Raw genomic sequence first — 21983 nt, 5'->3', positions numbered from 1 at the left:
CATTTGTGATTGGTTGGTGGAGCTGTGCCGTGTCTGTGCTGCTGGGAGCTGTCGGGGAAGCGCCTGAGCTGCCGCTGCTCGCCACGGCGGCCACAGCAGGAGGTCCCACCCGTGATCATCCGCTGGCACCCTTCTGTTCCTGCTGCCAGGCATGTGGTAATGTGGCATTTGCAACAGGTGGCTCCTATAAGGTCAGGGCACCGTGGGACTGTCACGCCCCCCGAGGTCTAAACATCATGTGACAGGGCAACGGAGGAAGCCATCGTTTAACCTTTCAGTCACAGATTATTTGGACGCTTTAACAGATGCAGACTCTGAGTCACGGCTCCTCAGAAACTTTTCTCGGGAAGCTGCTGTCCTGCGTGTATGACGCATGCACGAGCTGATTATCCTCCTCCAGCTGCTGCATCTTCAAGCACCAAAAGTATTTATGAAAAAACAAAATGAAGAAGTCAGGTGATCATTGCGAACTAATATTGCACAGATAGGATGGGCAGTCATATTTTGTCTTTAATAATAATAAGAAAAAACATGTAAGATATTTTATATAGTATCTATTTAGTATATAATCACACTTCAATTGGATACTGGAAAGCAAGCTGTATAATAAATAAAATTCATATACAGCATGTTGAGATAAACACTATTAACAGCTCCAGTGTAACAGTCAATGTAATGCAGCTGAGGCTGTTCCAACAACAGGAAGGTCTCTTCCTTCAGAGCAGCGTCGCTGTTTCCTGGTCTCAGTAACCGGCGGCTTCGCCCAGTTTCCTGGCGTCGGACGCCGCACAGATGCAGTCGCCGTCCTTCTCCACGACGTTGACCACGTTGTAGAAGAAAGTGGCATTTTCACGTTTGTGCCCCAACGCTTCGAGGCCCTCTATTACACTCTGAGGTCAGAAAATAGAGAGAGAGGGGGTTTAGAGGAAACCAAAGCAGCACAGTGTTGTGCGGTGAATGTGTTACCTTGTCAAAGGCGGGTTCGAACTTTAGCGCATTTTGAGCGTCCACAAAAACGACGGGAGCCGCAATGGCCTCCTTGAGGCTCTTCCCAAACCATAGGTGGTTTATGAGCATCTGAAGGAAGGAAACGGAACAATGGGATGAGGGGATCTCGCAGATAGACACACTCGGCAACGACAGGCGCTATTTATCTCAGTGTGAGCGTGACCGACACGTACGGAGGAGATCCCGGTCGTGATCATGCTCCCACCAGACGCCCCGACCACCAGCGTCCTGGATGGAGACTTCAGCACGACGGGGGCCATGGAGGAGGGAGGCTGCTCCCCTGGGAACACAGCGGAGGCCGTGACTGACAGGACACATGCTTAATATTCAGGCTCATCAATGGGAGACGGAACAAGAAGCGAAACGATTTGAATGCCAGGATTCACAAGCATGCGGCAGAGTGTGAAGGGAATTCACTGGGTCCTGACGTGGGCCTTTGTTTAGGTAGCTTTAACCGCGGGTTTTATTGAGATCGACTGACTTCCTCATTGTTGCACGTCCAACCCAGTGATTGTATTTGGACATCTTTGAAGGTTACAAAATGCAGAAATCACTATTAATCTTCTGGCATTTCTAAGAGAAGGAAATGTGTCACGTGGAGCTGAGTCGTTCAGAGAACTCTACAGTTTGTTACTCTCCAGTGACTCATTTACCCTATGAAGTCTGGAAAAACTCATTTAAACTCCCAAGAGCAAACAGCAGCTGCATAAAGGGCGCATTTAACAATAATCACACTTCCAATCCATATTTTACAACCAACACACTGAACCGTGGTTCAGTGTGGTTGATAACGAAACGAGTTATAACATGCAAATACACCACAGCAAATAGAATCTAATCAAAAGCTCCACTTGGTTTTAGCTGCCTGGAGCCATTTTTCTTTATACTGAGTTTCATCTCCAATAACAACGTTTAAACTAGAAACGGAATCTTCTCCGCGAAGATGAAAACCGATACTCGGATTTCTAGCGTTTCTCAGCAGGGGAGAGCAGGAAATCCTGCCGATCGCATTACCAGGGAAGATGTTATCGGCTCTGCCGCAGAAGTCCGACAGCTCGTTATTGAGGATGACTCCGGTGCTCGCAGAGAAGACCTTGGAGCCGAATCTGGGAAGAGGAAAACATTCGTTGCTCTCGTTTGGTCGAGTGATAATGCGAGGACTTGTTAAATCTACTTTCACGCCGACAGCCACACTCCTTTGTGCGCTGTCGCCTGTGAGGCGGCTCCTTGCAGGCACTGACATGTGGTTGATGGTGCTGGTGACAGACACGGCGGATCCGTCCTCAGCCAGCACAGACACGTGCGTGGTGCCCATGCCGTCCAAATGCGGGGTGACGTTGTAATACTGGAGCTCGTGAGTCTCGTCGCTGCTGATCAGGCTCCGTATGTGCTCCGCAAAGCGCTCCTCTAATAATCGCCTGGCCGCCTGTGAAGATTGGAGTTTATTTGAGAACACGTGCATCACAAAAGGCACCAATTGTAATGTGATTTCCTGTTTGCCTGCCTGGAACATGTAGCGGTTCTGCTCAGCCAACGAGCTGCACAATAAACCCGACGGATGGATGCTATCTGCTTAATTATCTCCTTTTCCCCATACGAACTTTTAACAGCAGGAAAAGTCTGACTCATTCAGAGGCCTCAGTGTAACGTGGGTAGAAAAGCTTTTGTCTCACTGAGGCAGATGAGTTACAGTTAGAAAGTCAATGTAAGTACTTAGCGAAGCAAGTACTCCTCTTTTTTTATTTCCATGCTAATTATTCCAGCGGAAACTTACTTCTTCTGAGCCAAATTCTGGATCCCGGATGTTTTTCTTCAAGCCATTAGCAAACTTAAAAGCTTCAGCATAGCGGTGATAAGTCAGCGTCTTTTGTTCCCCCCTCAGAGACGCTGAGTTCATGTCATAACCTGGAAATTAAAAAAAAACATTTGTTCAGTCACTTTTGAATTTCACTTCCTGTTGAATTCTGCCTCTGATGCTGGATCTCTGCCCTCTCCTACGAAGCACAGACGCCTGTGATCAGCATGTGTTTGCCTTTGGCTTCAGCCTCCATGTAAATGAGTCATATATAGCACAGGCGGCAGATAAGAATTTTACACGTGTAAATTGCAATATGGCAGAACGCATCCTGTAATGTAAAGCAGTGTGAGAGGCGCAGTCTGTGCGCGGCGGCGACCTTTCAGGATGTTCAGGATGAGACTGAGGATGATGCCTCCTGCGGGGGGCGGGGGGATGTACATCTGGTACTCTCCCACAGGAACAGCCCACGCATCACTCACTGTAACTGTATAGGCGGCCAAGTCCTGCACGGTGAGCGTTCCTCCTGAGCAGAAACACGAACAAGTACGTCTGCTCAGCCAAACTGACCGTAATCAGGACTTTCGATGGACGCAGGCAGCGTACTGGACTCTGAGTGCTCACTTCAGGCCCAATTGATTTGTTCGTCTGTAATGAGATTATTGCTTCGGGCACGGATGGAATAGAATCAGGATGGAAACCGTCTGACAATACCTGCCTCCTGTATGTCACGCACTAAGTTCTCAGCTATTGGCCCAGTGTAGAAGGCGTTCGCCCCGTGCTCGGCAATCGTCTCCAGGGTGTCTGCCAGCTTCTCAAACTTCACAGTGTCCCCCGTCTTCAGCAGCCTTCCATTCTCGTCCGAATACAACTCCCTGGAACGCGTGAGCACAATGAGAGGTCACAGCGAACGCCTCACACTGAGGGGACGCTCTAATGGGTCTGCGTTTCGGGTGAAGCCGTTCGTACCGCAGTGACTGGGTGTCGTTCGCATTGATGTACGAGACGTATCGACCTTGGACCGGAGGCAAGGGGAAGCCGCGTCTGGCCATCTGGATGGTCGGCTGGAAGAGGGTCGCCCACGGCAACTTCCCATACAACCTGTGTGCCTGCTCATAGCCTCGAATTTCCCCCGGGACTCCAATCCACTGGCTACCTGCAAGAAGGAATGTAGGCCAGTCGTTACATGTGCTCTTTTTTAATTAAAGGTATTCATTTGTGCATTACAACATGTTTTATTTATATTACAACTACGATATGAACTATTATTTATTAGGTTAGTTTAGTTGAAAGGCTGAATGTACACTCAGGTGCTGTGTGTAGTGTTAACATACTGCAGTAAGGTTAATAGCAATGAGGTCTGCTCCTCCACTCTGGTGGTCTTGGCTCAGAGCTTTATATTTTCTGTGTTGGCATTTCCGAGATCTTTGTATGTAATCCATTGCACACTGTGTACAAATCAGGCTTGGCATAGACAAAACATTTCGTGGACACTCCACGACCATCTGGTAAATAGAGTTTTCCAGATTTTAACCAAAGTAAAATCTCCAGTGGTAGAGGACGTATTTAGATCCTTCACATAATGAAATGCAGCCATAATAGCGCACTTTAAAAGCCTTTGAACTGTTGTATTTAGCATCAAAATACATTCAAAATGCTGCAGCATTGGAGGAAGTGGGGATCAGTTTTCTCCTGACACCAAACACAGAGCAGGAAAAACGAGAGTGGCTCCTTTCAAACAATGCGGATCTTCCGGTGATCCGATCCGACAGACCAGTACCTGAGTTTGAGAGTGTGTTGGAACAAGACTTCAGCAGGTTGGAGTTGAACTTCCTGGGCACTGTCTCCCTGGAGTTGATGATTTTCACTTTCCCTTTGAACAGAAGCTTGGTTATTACTGAGCAGCGTTTCCTCGTGACAAGGTCGCTCCGTTCTGCTGCAGCTGAAGCCAAATGAAAGAAAGTTACCAGATCTGTCCATCACCGTGAATATGGACCCCCCTCCTATGCCCATGCTCTGTGGGTTCATGACGGACGTGCACAGCAGCGCGGCAATGGCGCCATCTACCGCCGAGCCCCCTCTTTGAAGGATGTCCCTAAAAGAGCCGGAGGACCACGCATGACTGTCTCAGGTACTGTAGTTCTGTATGTATCTGATACAGGTGAAGGTGTTTTACATAGGCTGCCCGTTCTACAGAACTCGCACCAAGGGGAAAGGTGATGTTGTCCCCCACTGGTCTTAATGGGCAATCAAACCAGTGCTAGTTTTGTGAAATCAGTCATGGAAGTAATAAATACATAAATAATGACATTTAAACGGGCAATTATCTGTGTTTTTAAGCTGAGGTCGAAGCATTCTCGTCAATCGTAAGACGTGTATAATTGCGTAATGTGCGTAATTCTCGCCACACAAATTCTCTCCATTGTTCAAACAAACAGAAGAAAAGTGTAAAACACCACTCACCGTGCAACCTCGGAACATTTCCTGGAGTCTGCGGCCGCTGCAGCCTTTAGGAAAGCACCAGTTGGACACTTCTCACGTCTCGCAAGAACGGCAATACACACAACTGCTGCAACCACGAAGAGCGTCGTCAGCGCGAAACACGTGTACACCCTCGCCTTTGACCTCGCCATCGCTGGTTGTACTATGACTTGGAGTGCAGTTAGTAGGGCTGCATCTCACTCACACAGATGTTGTCGGCTGTATCATTACAACTTCACTGGGCGCCTCGCCCGCCGACCGGGAGACCCGTGAGGAGGGGCGTGTCCCGGGGAGCCTGGCTCCACCTCGATCGCCGTGCGCAGGAGCGCGCGTCGCCTCGTTAAGGCTTTTGGGTCGGTTTGTCTAGGACTACGGCTGCTTATTTGGGTCTCAAACTGCCATAACTTTAAAATATTATCCTCTGCACGTTTTCCAGTGGTCGCAGTGATGCCACGTCGTGTAGATGTTGCGTAAACAACCGTAATAATAACCGTAATTCGCTTTACAGCAGTCGTCGATCGTAACGGTTTAACTCTAAGACATGACGCCAGGACTCAGATGTACGACTCATTATTGCAGCAACATGTTTGTTCTTCCACATTTTGTGTCTGCTTTAAACTGCACGAGAGACCAAGTTATTTTACTACTTTTAATATATATATGAGACCAGTTAAACCCGTAAGATGCTTTCATGTTGCCAAAACGCGCATAGAGCCCAAATCTTTGGATCAGCTGAATTCTGCCTTATTTTAAATACACTGAGCTCTGCTTTGTTATATTTACATACTGAATAAACATCCATTTCACTTAACCACTGTCTGTTCCTGCCTAAGACCAGTAGAACCAGCAAAATGCTGGTTTTATGTTGCCTCAAAGTGATTGAATCCAATATCTGTTTACTGAAGGCTTTGTTCTGCCTCATCTTAAGTTCATGAAGCTCTGCTTGGTTACATTAACAGACTCAATAAACATCCAGTACATCTTGTCACTTTCTGGAACTGTTTGAGACCAGTTGAACTAGTAACATGCTGTTTTCACATTGCCAACAAGTGCAACTGCTGGATAAGACTAAACATTTAGTTAACATCCAGTGCACCTGATCACTTTTTGTACCAGTTTGAAACCAGTATAACCAGCAATAGGCTTGTTTTCATGGTACCAAAAAGGAATTCTACTTGCCTAAATGACGTTGCATCACTGCGTCCACTGGAAAATGTGTAGAGGATAATATTTACAAGTTATGGCAGTTTGAGACCGAAATAAGCAGCTGTAGTCCTAGACAAACCAACCTAAACGCCTTAACGAGGCGGTGCGCGCTCCCGCGTACAGTGTAGTATCAGGTGGTAAGTAAAGACATATGGTACTGTCGCTTTCAAATGATCGTATTTTCACCCAAACTATCGTATGAACGAAAAACATATTTAAAAATCACAGTGCACTTAAATTGTGCACTATCCTATGTGCACATAACATAAGGAAATGACACAGAGGGTTAGTCAATTTCATTAAACATTACTTTATTAAGTTTCGGAGCTAGAGACTTCACGTGTTGCGCGCTTTGACTTGTTTTTAACACTGTAATGTCCGACACGAAATGAACGCCGCAGCACCGGCAAAACGCCTTAGCTTCACTCCCAACAACAGGTTGAATCCGTCCCTGAAACGTAGCGTCTAACGACCAGACAGGTTGCTTTTTGGACTCTTATTTCACTAGACTGCCTCGGTTCTGAACTCGTTTTTGCTTATTTTCGCTTTTGTCGCGATGCTGGATGTACGATGCCACTGTGCAAAAGAACACGAGCAGCTAATTGCACCAATCAGCACCTGCTGGTGTGATTGACAGAGAGGAGGAGCCAACCAGGTATGAGAGAAAGCAGTCGTCGGTCATGTGCGCGTCAATCAAAATAAACCAAAATATTAACGGCAGTGTCAATGCTATCGTATATTGGCTCTACGATATCGTGGACAGTACAGACACCAAAACTGTCGTATAAATACAATAATTATCGTATATCTGTCACGACACCTGTGGAAGGAAGGGAGTTGGCAGCGAGCTTCACTTCAAATTATGCCGCAATGACTCCCTCACGGCTGGGTGATGCTCTCAACAGGGTGGAAACACAAAGGTGAACAAGACAAATGAGCTATTATGACAACTGTACAGCGGATAATTTTTGCATTTAAAACAAAGTAGCGTTCTTCTCAATGTCCAGTGTCGCAGTTTGTCTAATTTTATAATTATAATATATATAATTTTTATAAAATGTATTTTTAACCTATAATATGACTACACTGTTTTCAGTGCCGTCTGAGCTCTAAGATAACTAGAGGGACTACATCAATAATAGCATGTGTTAAGAATCTTTTAACCTCATCTGTAAAAAAAATGACTTCACAGATGAACCAAGAAATGTTATAACCCAGAAAGTAGCCTTAACCTCACATATGATTATGCACCTGCAGACTCACTATTGGACTCCAGGTCCTGGGAGTCAGTGGGAGATGAGGAGGCCCATGGGTGAGATCTACAGTTCGACTCTTCCAGGTTGTGTTGTTGGTCATGTTGCCATTTTTGTCACAATCCATCACCATCAAACCGCTGCTGTTTTACTGCTGAGGGCGAAATCCCGGCAAGCTACAATGCATCTTGGGAAATGCTGTCTGCAGTTAACAGCAGGCGACATACGGAAGAGACGCTTTCAGCGTAGTCAAGCCTCCGAGCAATAACGAGGAATTCCGGATGGAAAGATACTTCACTTTCAAAATAAAATATTTTTACCGCATATTTTGGAAAGCAGATGTTGTTTTAGGTTGATGCTGCATCTGTTTTAATTGTTGTTTAATTTTCTAAGTGGACTAAGAAGTAGAAGCCTTCGAAAAATATAGCTTTAAATATGTGAAATTGAACAAAAATAGTGCAGCCAAATAGATGAATTAAGTTTCGAAACACATATTTAGTATGATAATAAACATTGCATTTTCAGTTTCATTGTGTTTAATTGAATTTTCCACCCTTATATTACCTAGTTTCCTTTCTGCCAAAAGTTATGAAAAAAGAAAATAATAAAATGTTTTAATGTTTACAGCATGGGAAATGAAGAAGCCTGTAACGCAATGGTTATGTGAAGCAAAGCTGATTGACAGAAATGACAATATTATAGGGGGTTATTTGTAGTTTTGGGTGGCACTTAAAAAGGAAATAAACTTATATTGGTTAGACATAGTTGTTATATTTTGAAAGCATAAAATTTGAAGGTTGGGGGTATTTGACATTGTGGCAATAGTCTAATGAAGTATGATTCACATTATTATTGGGGGGAGATGTAGGATTTAGCAATTTTGCCATGTCTGAAGGGAAGGCTTGGACTATGGCTCCTTCGTCACTTTGTTGCCGATTGATTATTTTGAAAGGTTTGACCGGAAGTCTAGTTACATATTCCTGTGGGTACTTGACGCTGGGTGGTTTCCCCGTTGGATCCCGAGTATTTACAACAATATTGTCCGAAGCCTACCCGACGCTGCTGTCCACCACAGACAGGCGGACAGCGAGTCAAATCGTCGGTAGGACAGTTTTCGTTGTTTTCTACAGTGTATGTTGGCTGTCGATTACAGTCAGGACTTCCTTTGCTTATTTTGGAGACATTTGCTATAATGTTGGCGACTGATACCCGTCTACCTTGTGCACTGCAGTGGTGCGCCGCTTCGCCTGGAGAAACACCTGTGCGCCTCTGCTCTCCACTAGCGACAGTCATGAATGTTGAGTAGGTATGGACGCAAACCAGTGCACGAGCCAACGCACCGAACGGCCACACTGATCTGCTCGTGGGGGGAACGGGAGCTCCGTTGTCGCCATCTGCTCGTGCGCTGTAGCTTATTGAACGTTGCAGCTCATCAATATGTTGGTCACCAGTTCGTGTGGCGGCTCGGCCCCGGCGGCGGCGGCGGCGGCGGCGGCTCTGATGGGCCACGTTTGACGGAGCCCGTGAGGCGTTGAAGGGATCAGGTGGAGGGTGTGTTGTAGACGGCTCCGCGGTCGGGTTTGACGGCCGGGCCGTCCTAAAAAAGCAGCGGGGGGCGATGTGGGGGCGTCTTGACGCTGTCAGACAGGATGTAGGGGAGGATCTGTCGGAGCAGGATTACCCGACCATTTTTGGTGAGAGCACATCGTAGAGTTCTGATCACAGTTGACGCATTGCACTCCCTGCGCTTTGGCAGCCGGTCTATTACCATTATATAACCACACTCATGTAATCCGGTGTTTTATTTTACTTAGATAGCATACGGTTACACAGACTACAGCTCGCCCCCTCCCTCCCCTCCTCCTCCCCCCGAGGATCCATTTATGCAGCTCCCGCTGAGCAACCTATGAATTCCAATTATAAATGTGGGTGGGTATCAACACTGTTTACGTTTACGTAATGCACTGTTGTGTGCGGCCGCGCCGGTGATTATATGTGTGCGTGGTGCGCAAAGGGAAATACAGAAGAAGGAGTATGTGCAGCATTGTGTCCATGACTCATGGTTTTATACAGTGCAGCAGAAGTGTGTGTGTGTGTGTGTGGGTGTGTGGGTGTGTGGGTGAGTGGGTAAGTGGGTGAGTTTCAGCAGGTGTGTTTTACATCTGGTGCATACAGGATGGGAATTCGCTGCCAGGCTCTGAGGTGGAAGATACGTTTCACAGACACAAAGCGTTGTGTAACCGCGTCGGCATCATTTAAAGTCATTCGGCACATTAACCGTGGATAGTTTGGGGCGGTAGCATCCTCCTATTGTCAGTTACAGCATCCTCCTCCGTTCTTATCCCTCCTTCTTTCCTCCTGTCTTTGTTCCCAGAGAACGGATAACCCCGAGGCGCGGCGTCTGTCTGCATTCGTCTGAAAGAACAAGGGAGGGAGCAGCACAGATACCGCACCACCAGACACCATGCACGGAGAAACCTTCCCCCGGCGCACACTGCTGAAATGTTAGGACTGAAGAGCAAGTGTGTCAGATCAAATCAGCAGACTGTTTACATCAGGGGGGGCAATAAGAGCCGCTTGACACTAGACTGCCTGTGCCTGTGCTTTGCGGCCCCTCTCAGTCTGGATCAAGCAAAGACGCGTTAACTGACCTTTCATCAGCACTTTTTCATTTCCTCCAGATTCAGCAGTCCGGTACTGAGCCAAGATGGAGTGGTCACTGGAGAGTGTGAGGGAGATGGTGGCTGGAGGCATGCAGTCTATAAGGGAGTGTGAGATCTGCGCGTTTGCCATAGCCATGTGTGTCCTGCTGCTCTTCATGTGGTATTGTTACAGGGTGGGCCGCGAGCACGGCTCCAGCCCCCTGCGTGGCAGGTATCTGGCCGGGCCCGGTCGGATCGGGGGGGTCGTGGGGGGCTTCATGAGCTCGGACTGCCGCGGCCGGGGGAAAGGGAAGCACGGCTCCATCCTGGAGGAGCAGAACGGCTTCGCCTTTTGCCAGTCGTCGGAGTGCTTCCGCTGCACCAGCGCTGGAGAGAGCCTGAACCAGAGGCTGTATCACAGCCTGCAGGATTACGCCAAGCGCTACACCTGGTCGGGGATGGGCCGCGTGCACAAGGGGGTCCGCGACCAGGGCCGGTACCTCAACAGCCGGCCGACCATCCAGCGGCCGGAGGTCTTCTTCCTCCCCGACCTGCCGTCGGCCCCGTTCTTCTCCAGGGAGGTGCAGCGGCACGACGTGGAGCTGCTGGAGCAGAGCTTCCCCGCCCTCCTGGCCGAGTTCGAGAGCATCTACCACCAGCCGCCGGCCCGCGGCGGCTCCGCCCTCCCGCCGGGCTGGAAGGCCAACAACACCCCCCGCGGCCAGTGGTGGACCTACTATCTGGTCAACCAGGGCACGCCCCTGGTCCTGAACGTGAGGAGGTGTCCGCGGGCCTGGAGGGTGCTGGGCCAGCTGCGCACCTTCATCGCCAACAACGTGTTCGGAAACGCCTGCTTCTCGGTCCTGACGCCCGGCGCTCTGATCACTGAGCACTACGGGCCCACAAATGTGAGGCTGCGCTGCCACCTGGGTGAGTGGTCTACCACTCAGCATTCGAAAACCTTACTTCACCTGAGTTTTGATTCTATTTCCATCTGTACATATCCTCTACGGTTATAAATAGCGAGGCGTAGCGTCGTGTAGGCAGGGTCTTTTTTTAGGATGCTTCAAGCTGGCATAGCTTGTACATGGGAAATGTCTCATGGGAGTTTGATTAGCAACACGGTTTCAAAGTCATGCCTTTTTTGTGGTGTGTTTCTGTGGCAGGTCTCAAAGTGCCCACTCCCTGTGAGCTGGTCGTCGGTGGAGAGCCACAGTGCTGGTCTGAGGGCAGCTGTCTGCTTTTTGACGACTCCTTCCTCCACAGGGCCTTTCACGAGGGTAAGACGCGGATTAGGAAGTCTCTCGCTTTTATTTGCTCCTTTAAAGCGGGATTTGACCCCGAAATGACATAATCCAATGTCGCCGAAGAAAGTGGAGCCCGTGCAAAATGACTCTCGTGTGGGTTTAAGGGGAGAAGCACAGCTAAGTAGGCTTTTTTATGTGTGTGTGTGTGTGTGTGTGTGTGTGTGTGTGTGTGTGTGTGTGTGTGTGTGTGTGTGTGTGTGTGTGTGTGTGTGTAGGCAGCGCGGAGGACGGCCCCAGGGTGGTCTTCATGGTGGACCTCTGGCACCCCAACGTGGCTGCCGCTGAGAGACAAGCTTTGGACTACATTTTTACTCCGGGCCGTTTGGAGGACAAGGATGGGAAATAAGTGTGGGTGAGAAAACCATGTCCAAGCAGGAGCCAGGTTGCATTTAGGGAAGTATGCGTGGGGCACAACTGTTTTTCTGCCTCCTGACCAGCTCTCACCTTCACTGTGTACATATTCTACAGCTCATCCAGTATCTCTCATAACCCACAACCAAACGTTGGGCCTCTTTTATCAGTTACTTCCATCTGCGTCAGTCAGGAAGTCACGTAATTAATGTGTATTAAAACCACAGCGAGGACATTTTAGCCTGTGTCATCATATTCTTTTATATACTTGAATGTTTGATGAATGATGTGACTGAACACTAATCAGATCAATCGCACGTTTTCACGTCCCTCGACCTTTTGAGCCAATTTCCAATCGAAACCATTTCTATACATGAAGGCTCGTGGGTTAACTATGGATTGTAGCTTAATAGAGGTCAACATTGTACCGACAGACAGCGAAGTACTGTACGTACATGATACTTTTTGTGACTTTTTGTGAAGCAGACAATAGCGAGTCTCTCTAGTTTTGACCGTCACAGCAGACACGCCTTCTCCGCCATGCAAGAACGACACCGCCTTCCATTTTGGGTCAACTATTCACGTTTTTACTTCACACAGTAGCACACATTGCTAATTCTTTTACACTTACTGCAACACCTACATAGGGCTAAGGGCTAAGAAATGTGATCACATTTGAAAATTCAGATTTATTTTGAGTCGAACAAAGACACAGCTGTCACACGTGGTAGAAGCTTCAGAGGTGACAGGTTGATGATTGTTGTTGACACATCGTAGTGACTGTAGCCTTAAATCTGATTTATATCAAGTGACGCTAAAGCTAACGAACCCCAGTCGGAGGTTCGAGCCAGAGTGGAGAGTGAATGTGAGGCTCATTTGTCACAGCTTGGAGTCTGTCACATTGGACCAGTTGTTACTTGCGACAGCATTCTTTGTGTTTTTAGGGTTTCAGTCTCTGTGTGTTCAGATAACTGAGGTCCAATGTTTCCCGTGACGTGAATGTTTACAGATGCGGCTAACCTAGTCTCCGTCATGACTCCCGCCGGTGTGGTAGTTTAACGTGCTCCCCTTTGAAAATCAGCCCAGCTTTCACAAGACATGGTTAGATAAGCACATTTTTGGTCCAGTCGTGAGTCGCCTCGTGCTGTAACACTGAAGATGAAGCGTTTTTGGTAATTTGGTCGTATTTGATATCAGGTTTGTATTTCTGTAAATAGGGTGGAGGTAAAAGACTTGAATGGCCTGAGGTGTTTGGAAACGATTGTCTTCAATGCTATAAGTATTGTATTGTCTTGATTTACAGCTGATTGCATTTTCCTTCTCCGGTCTCCAAAAGCCAACCATGAAATCATTTTGATAGATTCAATTTGTAGATTGTGTAAAATGTTTATGAAGTATTATCTCTGTTGTTCTGTGATGTTTGGGTTTTTATCAGTCTGTAATTTTGCTATGCCATATGGTATCCATTATTAAAGCCACAATCTGTACTTCTGCCACAGCACTTCATGGATATACAGTATGTGAACTCTCTAAAGGTAGTGAAAACCGATCTTCAGCAGCTTTATTAGTCCATTGCAATTCAAGAGGAATCTATTTAATTCTGATGTTTACAGAAATGTGACCATTTACGAGCTGTTTACGACATCAAATCGTGCCGACACTCACATTGAGCTGTCCTTAATTAGGTTTCCAGGCGAGAGTGCTGTTAATCCACGTTAGAGTATGAGAGCTCATTCCCAAAGCATCTGCTTTACGTATGCGGTATCTTACGGGGCAACCATTTTGTTTACATTTGGATGGAAGAATTTGCCCTTTAACATATTCTTGTGTGGATTTTAAACAGTATTTCTGTACATTTAATAAATGGTGGAGTATCTTATTTAAAAAAAATGTTGTCAGAAGTGTCAATTTTACCCCTAAACATTTGAAACATTTCACAATAATAAAGTCTTCTGCTGCAGAGATATAGTATCAGACACAGTCCTTAGTTTTGCTCATTCTAGACAGTTGCAGTTTCATAGTGAGCACATAGAGACGTAGGCTTCCGCTGATGTTGTCATTGCACTGTTTTTTCCTATTATAAAAGCTGTTATTTCCTGCCAGACCCGCACTGCCTCTGGAGGAAATGAGGCGAGAAACTCTGAAGAGGCTGAGGTTATAATAAAAACAGTGTGTGATCATTGCTCATGAATATTGCTGGGTTCAAATGTATTAAACGTACTGTATATGCGTGTCTCTGCAACCAAGACAAGCCACCCGTTGGCTGCTGTCAGTCACAGTGTATCCAGGACTGTGTTTGAGAGACATTAAAGCATACAGAAATATAACAACACAATGAGCAAAACAGGCAATGAAACGTATGGATGTGTGTGGGCTGGTTATGATGGTGTCACTGGACAGATACAGGATGGTATGTACCAACTGAGGAGCTTGTTTTTGAACATGAGGCGTGTCTTCATACCATCATAATTCAGAGACATGATATTTGCCATTATAGATTATTATGTGGACGAGGTGAGTCTTCGTGGTTTAAGGTGCAGAGCGGCGTGTACCTGTGTGTAATGGAAAAGTTTGCGGACCACCTTACTACCGTCCCCACCCACGTCACCGCCAGATGCCAAAGACGAGCATCCACATCAATGGAGAGGTGACGCGCTTTGCAGCGACGTGTGTGCCCCTGTGTTCTGTCTGCGCGCGCTCCGGCCGCGCCGCCGCCGCACGGAGATCAGGTGGTGAAATGTAGCCGAACTTGACGCGGTCGGAATGTGCTGGAGAACATGGGTCGACGATGGCCAGGCAACGGCGAGTGATCGAGTCGACAATCGACCCACCGCAGACTAGACCAGATCCGCAGCAATGAGCGCCTCCTTTCTGAAATCTGAATCCACGTCGTCCTTACTGAAATCCTCCTCGACCGCGAGGAGACCGACACACCTCCCCGAGCACGCAGCCGACGGCCGGAGGAGTCAGCATCACCATCAGCACCAGCACCAGCACCAGCATCACCACCGTCCCGCCGCGCTCCAGAGCGGCGGAAGAGCCGACGGGTCCTTCTGGTCGGCCGAATGCGACGTCAGTGCCCGAAGACCCCTGTGCCACCCATCCCTGGCCGGCGCCCCGGACGCTAGTAACAGCGAAGCCACGCGGGACAAGTGCAAGTCGCACGCCCCTCACAGCCAAGTTCCCGACCCCCCGGAGTCAAGCGGCGAGGCGAGCCGAGCGGCGAGGGACGGCTGCAGGTCATCCAAGCCCACGCACCGGCACCACCACCGCAGGAAGCACCACCGGGAGGACCGACCCCCGGCTGCCGTGCCCCCCGACTCTGAGCACCGTCGGCGCTGTCACACCCACGCCCGCCCGGCCCCCGGGGCGCCCTGTTCGGCGGACAGACAGGACGACAAGGCGCCGCTGTGTGAGTCCAAGGACCACAGGGGGGGCAGCGTGACAAACAGCGGCGGGCAGATCAGCAGCCAGTCCCCGTCGTCGGGCTCACTGGCCCCGCTGTCCAGCAGGTCGTCTCGTCGCTCCCGCAGGTCCAGTGCTGCTTCTTCTGCGTCGGATATCAATTTACGCACTATTCTTAATTCACTCTTTGGGCAGGTAAGGCCTGAAATTATACATCCGTCTATGGCTACATTCATTCAAAGGGCTTTGAATGCTCCCGGACAGTCTGAGGCCAAGCTACAATAACACCTCAAATGCATCTCTGGTTAGAGATTAATAGACTGCATTTATAACATACCATGAAACCAGTAGAATGCATTAAGTTTACTGAGGTCACCACTCTAATGTTATTAACACCTCAACCGTAGCTTCAGACTTTACTGACGTCCTGTTCATAAAGCGCTCTGTGATGCCATCAACACACGCCGTCATTGTGGGCACCGAGAGAAAAGCGTCCACATTCATTCCTTATGTAATTTGCATTCTGCCTCCTACAGACATTCTCAGTCAGGCTGCCCCTCGTTGTTTGAAGTGGATATGATGAGGTGCAGTGGATGAAACGTTCTCATATCAGAGAGGAGCAACTGTCTGATGTGCTAATGTGAATGTGGTCAAAGGCAAAACTATATTTTAATTTCCTGCAGCATTTGGGAAGGAACACTGCAACGACTTTGATGTTCCTGATGAATTCACTTTTCCCTTCAAATCCTGATAATACTCTGGCTAAAATACCAGGCGGTATGATTAGTCCGCTGTTTTACTAGAGGTCAAAGTTTATTAGCCTGCATAGTGTTATGGTTCAAGTCTGACCATCAATCAGAAGGTTATTTACATATGCTGAAGATTTAAAAACGCTCCCATTGTTGCTTCCAGAGAAACCTTAGCATTAAGCCTTTTCCATGAATAGCTCATGATTCAACCAGCAGCTCTGTCAAAACCTTAGTGTGACCTGGAAAAGATCTTTGATGAGACCGCTTCGTGGAGACAATTCAACGTGGGCGGAAGCAAAATGCAGGATTAGAAGGCACTTTTATGAACCATACATTTAAAATAAACTGCTTATTCAGCTCTGGCTGCAGTTTTGAGAGGCTTAAGCAGAAATCCACGTGAACAGATGGTCATAAGCTACCTGCCGATGAGATTTGTTTTTAAACCTTTCATGAAAGGAAACATGCACCCATCGTCCTAACTGCTTTTGTTGTCAAGGGTCGCCTGGGTGCTGCAGTCAATCTCAACTGTCATTAGGCCCTTGACAGGTTGCCAGTCCAGCGCAAGACTGACATATAGGCACCGACAGCCGTTCACACCTTTGAGCAGCACAGAGATTTAGCCTAACAGAGGAAACACAGGGAGACGCCACAGTGAAAGGCTGTCAGACCAGTGGAGTCCAACCCAGGTCCCTCCAGCCTTCAGGCGACAGAGCGAAGCGCCACAAGGAGGGCGTGTTTCCTTGTGTTCAACAGCAACCTTCCTGCAGATACACACGGACGTAAACATGCATTTGAGGATGAGCCACGTCTGCCTGTGCAGCAGGCCTGAGTGACCTTGACGATGCTTGCAGAGGGTGCAGAGGATGCTGCAGCCTTGTTGTCAGGGGCATCACTGGCCAACCAGGTGCCGGTGGGAGCCCAGTCGAAATTCTGAAATTCTTTGAGTGGCACCAAGCAACAGTGGAGAGGAAAACATTGAATTCTAGAAAAATTAGATCTTTCTCGTTAATTTCAATCAGAATTCTATTTAGCTGCTTAAATTATCTGTAGGCTTTTTAGAGAGCTGTTGGTAAATCCTAAATAGGGAGATACAGTACAGTGGTCCAGACTCAAAACAACAAAAGCATGGATTAATTTTTCAGCATCACTCTGAGAACGGACGCTCCTAATTTTAGCAGTAGGCCGTTCTAGGCATTTCCTTTATATAAGAGGCAAAGGCGATGTCAGAGTCTAAGACAACTGCTCACTGCAGGTGAACGTAGACTGTACAGGTGTGCGTGTTTATTGTACATATGCATCGTTCCACCCTATACCACCCTAAATTCCTTGAGTGCAGGTGACGAGGGCAACAGGGCTAGAAATAGGCCCCTACACAGTGTTCCTGTAAAGTTGCCTGCTACAGACTTTCGTACCACAGACGCAGCACCTTGATTTGTGCGCGTGAGCCGAGGGCAGATTCGAACATAAACCTGGCGCCCTTCAACCCATATGTCTTGTTTATCCTTTGTTTGGTGGCAGCGCGTGTCTGTAGGGGTGGAATATATCAGTGGATCATCCTCTTGTCCTTTCATAGGCATGATGCTGTTTCCCTCCTCGGCCCACTTTCCTGCCATGCCGTTTCCCACCCTCACTCTTAGTTTTTCTCCCTCCCCTCCTCTCTCTCCCCCTGTTTCTCCCACTGCTGTGTGTTATTGGCATCCTTATCGCTGCTTCTTTCATTTACCCCAGAGATCACAGGACAGCGCGCTTCACAGTTGTTCCCTCTGAGCTGTGGTTTAGCTTCCTGGGCTTCATGGGTCTTGCTGAGACCAGAGTTTGCACCCCTTTAAAAACGCACACTGCAAACCTGAGGAAGAAAAAGACCTCATGGTCGTTTTTAGTGCCTTTTATTTCCTTTGGTATGGGAAACTCTTTCAACCGACCGGATAGGAGGGTAAGATTGTTTTCCTGTATTATTTACTAGTGATGCTGAGACTGAGATAACTTTGTAGCAGCTAAATTTAGGATGTGTCATGCTTTTAATATTACTTATTTAATAACTGAATAAAGGTTGACTTGTTCTGCCATTGATCTGCTAGTAGTTGGCTCTTGGGTGCATTTTGTTCTTTGCTCGTGTTAGATTAATGGCTTTTTGGCTTTGGCAGACTTTGGTTACTCATCAGACTGTATTTTCTATAAAGTGCCGTATCTTCGCGGTTTCTGGGCTGGAACGTTGTTGTGTTCTGAACGGTCGTGTGTTTATCTTATGTCCTTGTGCTCTGGCAAATCTTTCCTGTTCTCCTGAGTTGTGTTTACTGTTCCTGTGACAGTGTGTACTGCAGGTGTGAGGTAACTAAGTCTTTATAATGTGGCGCGTAAACCTTCATGAACGATGAGTGGAAAGTTGGCATCACGCAGTTCTGTTGATGACTTTGTCCTTTTCTGTCACAGTTTCATCTTTTCAACATTCCTTCTCTTTCATACACACATACGCATAATTACAGAATTACAGTTGTAACCTACTTTCTTTAGTAGAGACATATACATCCTTAGTATATATCTTTATCATAGTTAGACATATACATTGTTATATAGTATTGAACTAGCAGTATTGACATTATGAGTGACTGGCCTATAGTTGGTGTCTCATACTAATGGACACATAGTGCTAATCTTGCTGGGCTTGATTAGTGGGACTAGTTAGTGATGCATTCAGGGGCTCATGCACCTCCTGCATTTTTGATGTCAGTGGTTCCGGTCACACAGTTCTTTGGGCCTGACGTCAACACTCAATATTGTGTTTAGACTTCTCACCGCTCCTGCTGTTAACCCCTGAGAGCTCTGGGAAATGTCTGCCTCCGTCTCTGCCCTTTAAAGGTTGTGTTCGTTGTCAGCAAGCTCTGAAAAAATAGCAACAGTCACATTCTTCTCCAAACTTATGGGTTATGGTTCCCAGTCGTGCTTTATTCAGTCTATTCAGTGTTCAAGATATGGAGAGATTCATTCGACTTTTGTCTTCTACTGTGTTAAGTTGAGGTTCATACTATGGATTGTTGGAGAAGACACTGATTTAGGTTCATGCATCACTCCAGCAGTTAAGCTACATAAACAGAAGAGTGTGTTTGTAATGTATTTTGCAACTGTCTTATTTAACTCACTAATATTTAAATATTATTTTTCATTAGGACCGAGAGCTGAGGCCAGAAGAAATGGATGGTACGTTGTTTTTTTTTAGTTATTGGCTAAAACATTTAAATATATATATATTAAAGTGAGTGTAAAACTTCTGTTGCTCCACAGAGCTGAGAGACGCGTTTAAAGAATTTGACAAGGACAAGGATGGTTTCATCAGCTGTAAAGATTTAGGAAACTGTATGAGAACGATGGGATACATGCCCACTGAGATGGAGCTGATTGAACTGAGCCAGCAGATAAATATGAACCGTAAGAGCTTAATTAGCATAAGTATTTATGTTTTTCAGATAACAATAATATTTACAAGTTATGGATTAAATTTCTGACAAAATCTCTTTTTTTCTAAAGTGGGAGGTCATGTGGACTTCGAGGATTTCGTAGAGCTGATGGGCCCAAAACTCCTCGCTGAAACTGCAGACATGATTGGAATTAAAGAGTTAAAAGATGCATTCAGAGAGGTATGATTTCCAGAATCCAAATTAACATATTTCTTGATCATGTGGCCAGTTGCTTTTCATATTTAATGACTATTGTATGTCTGTGTTGCTTTATTAGTTTGACACCAATGGGGATGGAGCTATAAGCACGTCAGAGCTCAGAGATGCAATGAGGAAGCTGTTGGGCCAACAGGTAAGATGTGGATCATGAAATAACAAAGACAGACACTGTGTACGTGCTGCTCCCTGCAGTTTCACCATCCTCCTGTCTTCCAGGTGGGTCTAAAGGAGGTGGAGGACATCCTAAGAGACGTCGACTTGAACGGTGACGGACTGGTCGATTTTGAAGGTAAAACCGTTCACGCATTTATTCAGGTGATGCTGTAAAGTGTGGTGCAACTGTAGCCGTGTGTCATCCGCATCCTCTCTTTTGACAGAGTTTGTACGAATGATGTCTCACTAAGATCATGCAATGATCGGCCCTGAATGTGAAGCTGTGTCCTTTCCTATACTTGATCACGCGCAACAAGGGAGATGTTAGGATCTACTGAGCCATCCAAATCTGAATGACACTGGAATTAAAACTCCTCGAATGTTACGGAGCGATGAGTCACCTCACACCTTTCAAAGGGTTCTTCCTGAAAAAGTCTCTAGTTTGACAACTGAGGCGGAATTTGCTGTAGCCTAGCTGAAGATTGTCCAACTTGTGTTTTTGCACTTTAATTCTCACTAAATAACTTCCTGTGTGGATAGATCGATGGTGTCTTGTCCCATCATCTACATGGCGTCAAGTGTCCCATAAAACGTCCTCATTGATGTACGACACATACAGAATGAGAGCGCGAATGCCTGGAGAAAAAATACAAAAGCTCTGCGCACTGTGTGGTTTGTGCTTTATTAGAAACCTGTAAGTGAAACGTCCTCCGTGTGACATTGGTGCTCCACCAAGAAACCCATGTGGCAGCATCGCCCCTGGATTGTAAATGTGTGCCCATCTGTGGTTTGTCACTGTGCCAGTTTATTAGGAACATGTCTGTCTTACAGCTACATGCAAAGAAGACGCAGATGTCTGACAGTGAGAAACAGAAATGTGAAATACACTTCACATATGTTATTTGTCACGCTGGTTAGTTTACTGTACAACAGCTCCCAAATCCACTCACTGACATTATCCTGCAGTGGTGAGCAGCATCCCACACGCTGTCCATCAGTGCTCACAGGTTTGAGTTCCCAGTCTTTAGTCTCGCTTCTCGTTCTTTTAATCTCTCCCCATTTAGAAGCAAACAGCACAAACAACATATGCGAACTGTATTTACAGCCATAGTTAATATGTATCCGTTCTATATGTCAAAATGACTGTAGCTGTGATAATGTCCCACACGTCTGTGTTGTCCAAGACATTTCTTGCATGCCAAAGAGAGACATGTGTTGACATTAGTATGCACACGTGCATTTGGTCTAACAACATTTTGCCAAGGTATCTGTAGAAAAATAAAGTGTTTACATTACAGCCCCTTTTTTTGTGGTGACACTATCAAAAAAATACAGCAGCAATATAGTACAGTTTGTCATGTAGGGATGAAGTGAAGGTCTACTGGAGAAAGTCAAAACCAGTACAAACGGCTTGATTGGGAAAACATTCAGTGTCAAGCTACCTCGTAATCTTTACTGTGCGTTTGTAAGGTTTTATTAAAATGTCATTATCAGCATATTGACATAGCACTGTGTGCTGTCACTGCTTGTCTGGAGGACAAACCTCCTCAGCATATCTATTATTTAGATGTCTTCTGTGGGACTGCAGGGGGCTGTAGGAACGTCTTCCCTGCAGAACCACCACTGTGCAAGGCACCGACTGAATATAAGTGTGAATAACTGTTCTGTGTCCCTGTGTGACCTTTCGTTCATTTACCTTTCATGGAAGATTTGTCAAACTACAAACATGTAGCCACAAATATATATTAAATATATCATAAACATATGCCCCTCTGCTTTATTTAAGCTGAGTTTTAGAAGCAACAAACATCTCGTTCACTGGTGTGTTTCAGTTGGACATTTGGTAACACATAAACACCGCAAAAGTGATTTCGATTTTATTTGGAAAGAACAGAAAAGGTTGTTGCAGTTCAGTCACACCCACGTTGAGTCTGACTCCTACAGTACATGCTGCCTCTGGGC

At 46.7% G+C, this 21983-nt stretch overlaps 3 protein-coding genes across 12 annotated transcripts; 2 read left to right on the top strand and 1 right to left on the bottom strand.

Annotated features, from left to right (window-relative positions):
• Nucleotides 1-492: 492 nt before the first annotated feature.
• ggt5a (gamma-glutamyltransferase 5a) lies at nt 493-5679 on the bottom strand. Of its 2 annotated transcripts, XM_029163893.3 has the most exons (12): nt 5267-5677; nt 4771-4898; nt 4584-4676; nt 3773-3959; nt 3518-3678; nt 3183-3329; nt 2783-2913; nt 2250-2434; nt 2023-2114; nt 1182-1288; nt 967-1077; nt 493-890 (listed from the first exon to the last, which is right to left on the bottom strand). In XM_029163893.3, the coding sequence occupies exons 1-12, from the start codon at nt 5434-5436 to the stop codon at nt 744-746; spliced, it is 1659 nt and encodes a 552-aa protein (XP_029019726.1). In that variant the 5' UTR covers nt 5437-5677; the 3' UTR covers nt 493-743. The 2 variants fall into 2 exon arrangements, with proteins under 2 accessions (XP_029019726.1, XP_040928170.1); XM_041072236.2 differs by lacking the exon at nt 3183-3329 and having other exon boundaries at nt 5267-5679.
• asphd2 (aspartate beta-hydroxylase domain containing 2) lies at nt 4801-13530 on the top strand. Of its 8 annotated transcripts, none has more exons than XM_029161056.3 (5): nt 8715-8845; nt 8975-9045; nt 10118-11315; nt 11552-11665; nt 11908-13530. In XM_029161056.3, exons 3-5 carry the CDS (start codon nt 10451-10453, stop codon nt 12036-12038), a joined length of 1110 nt encoding a protein of 369 aa, XP_029016889.1. In that variant the 5' UTR covers nt 8715-8845; nt 8975-9045; nt 10118-10450; the 3' UTR covers nt 12039-13530. The 8 variants fall into 8 exon arrangements, with proteins under 8 accessions (XP_055368113.1, XP_029016889.1, XP_029016887.1 ...); XM_029161054.2 differs by having other exon boundaries at nt 8975-9049; XM_055512137.1 differs by having other exon boundaries at nt 8736-9049; nt 10118-10265; nt 10425-11315.
• A 1025-nt stretch (nt 13531-14555) lies between these two features.
• cabp1a (calcium binding protein 1a) lies at nt 14556-21786 on the top strand. Of its 2 annotated transcripts, none has more exons than XM_029161062.3 (7): nt 14556-15643; nt 19362-19392; nt 19477-19620; nt 19720-19829; nt 19927-20001; nt 20085-20157; nt 20246-21786. In XM_029161062.3, the coding sequence occupies exons 1-7, from the start codon at nt 14900-14902 to the stop codon at nt 20269-20271; spliced, it is 1203 nt and encodes a 400-aa protein (XP_029016895.1). In that variant the 5' UTR covers nt 14556-14899; the 3' UTR covers nt 20272-21786. The 2 variants fall into 2 exon arrangements, with proteins under 2 accessions (XP_029016895.1, XP_029016896.1); XM_029161063.3 differs by lacking the exon at nt 14556-15643 and adding an exon at nt 17188-18130.
• Nucleotides 21787-21983: the final 197 nt, after the last annotated feature.

Source organism: Betta splendens, chromosome 9 (genome assembly GCF_900634795.4).
Source record: "Betta splendens chromosome 9, fBetSpl5.4, whole genome shotgun sequence".
In the NCBI taxonomy this organism is placed as follows: Eukaryota; Metazoa; Chordata; class Actinopteri; order Anabantiformes; family Osphronemidae; genus Betta; species Betta splendens.
This window is presented reverse-complemented; position numbering and strand designations above follow the sequence as displayed.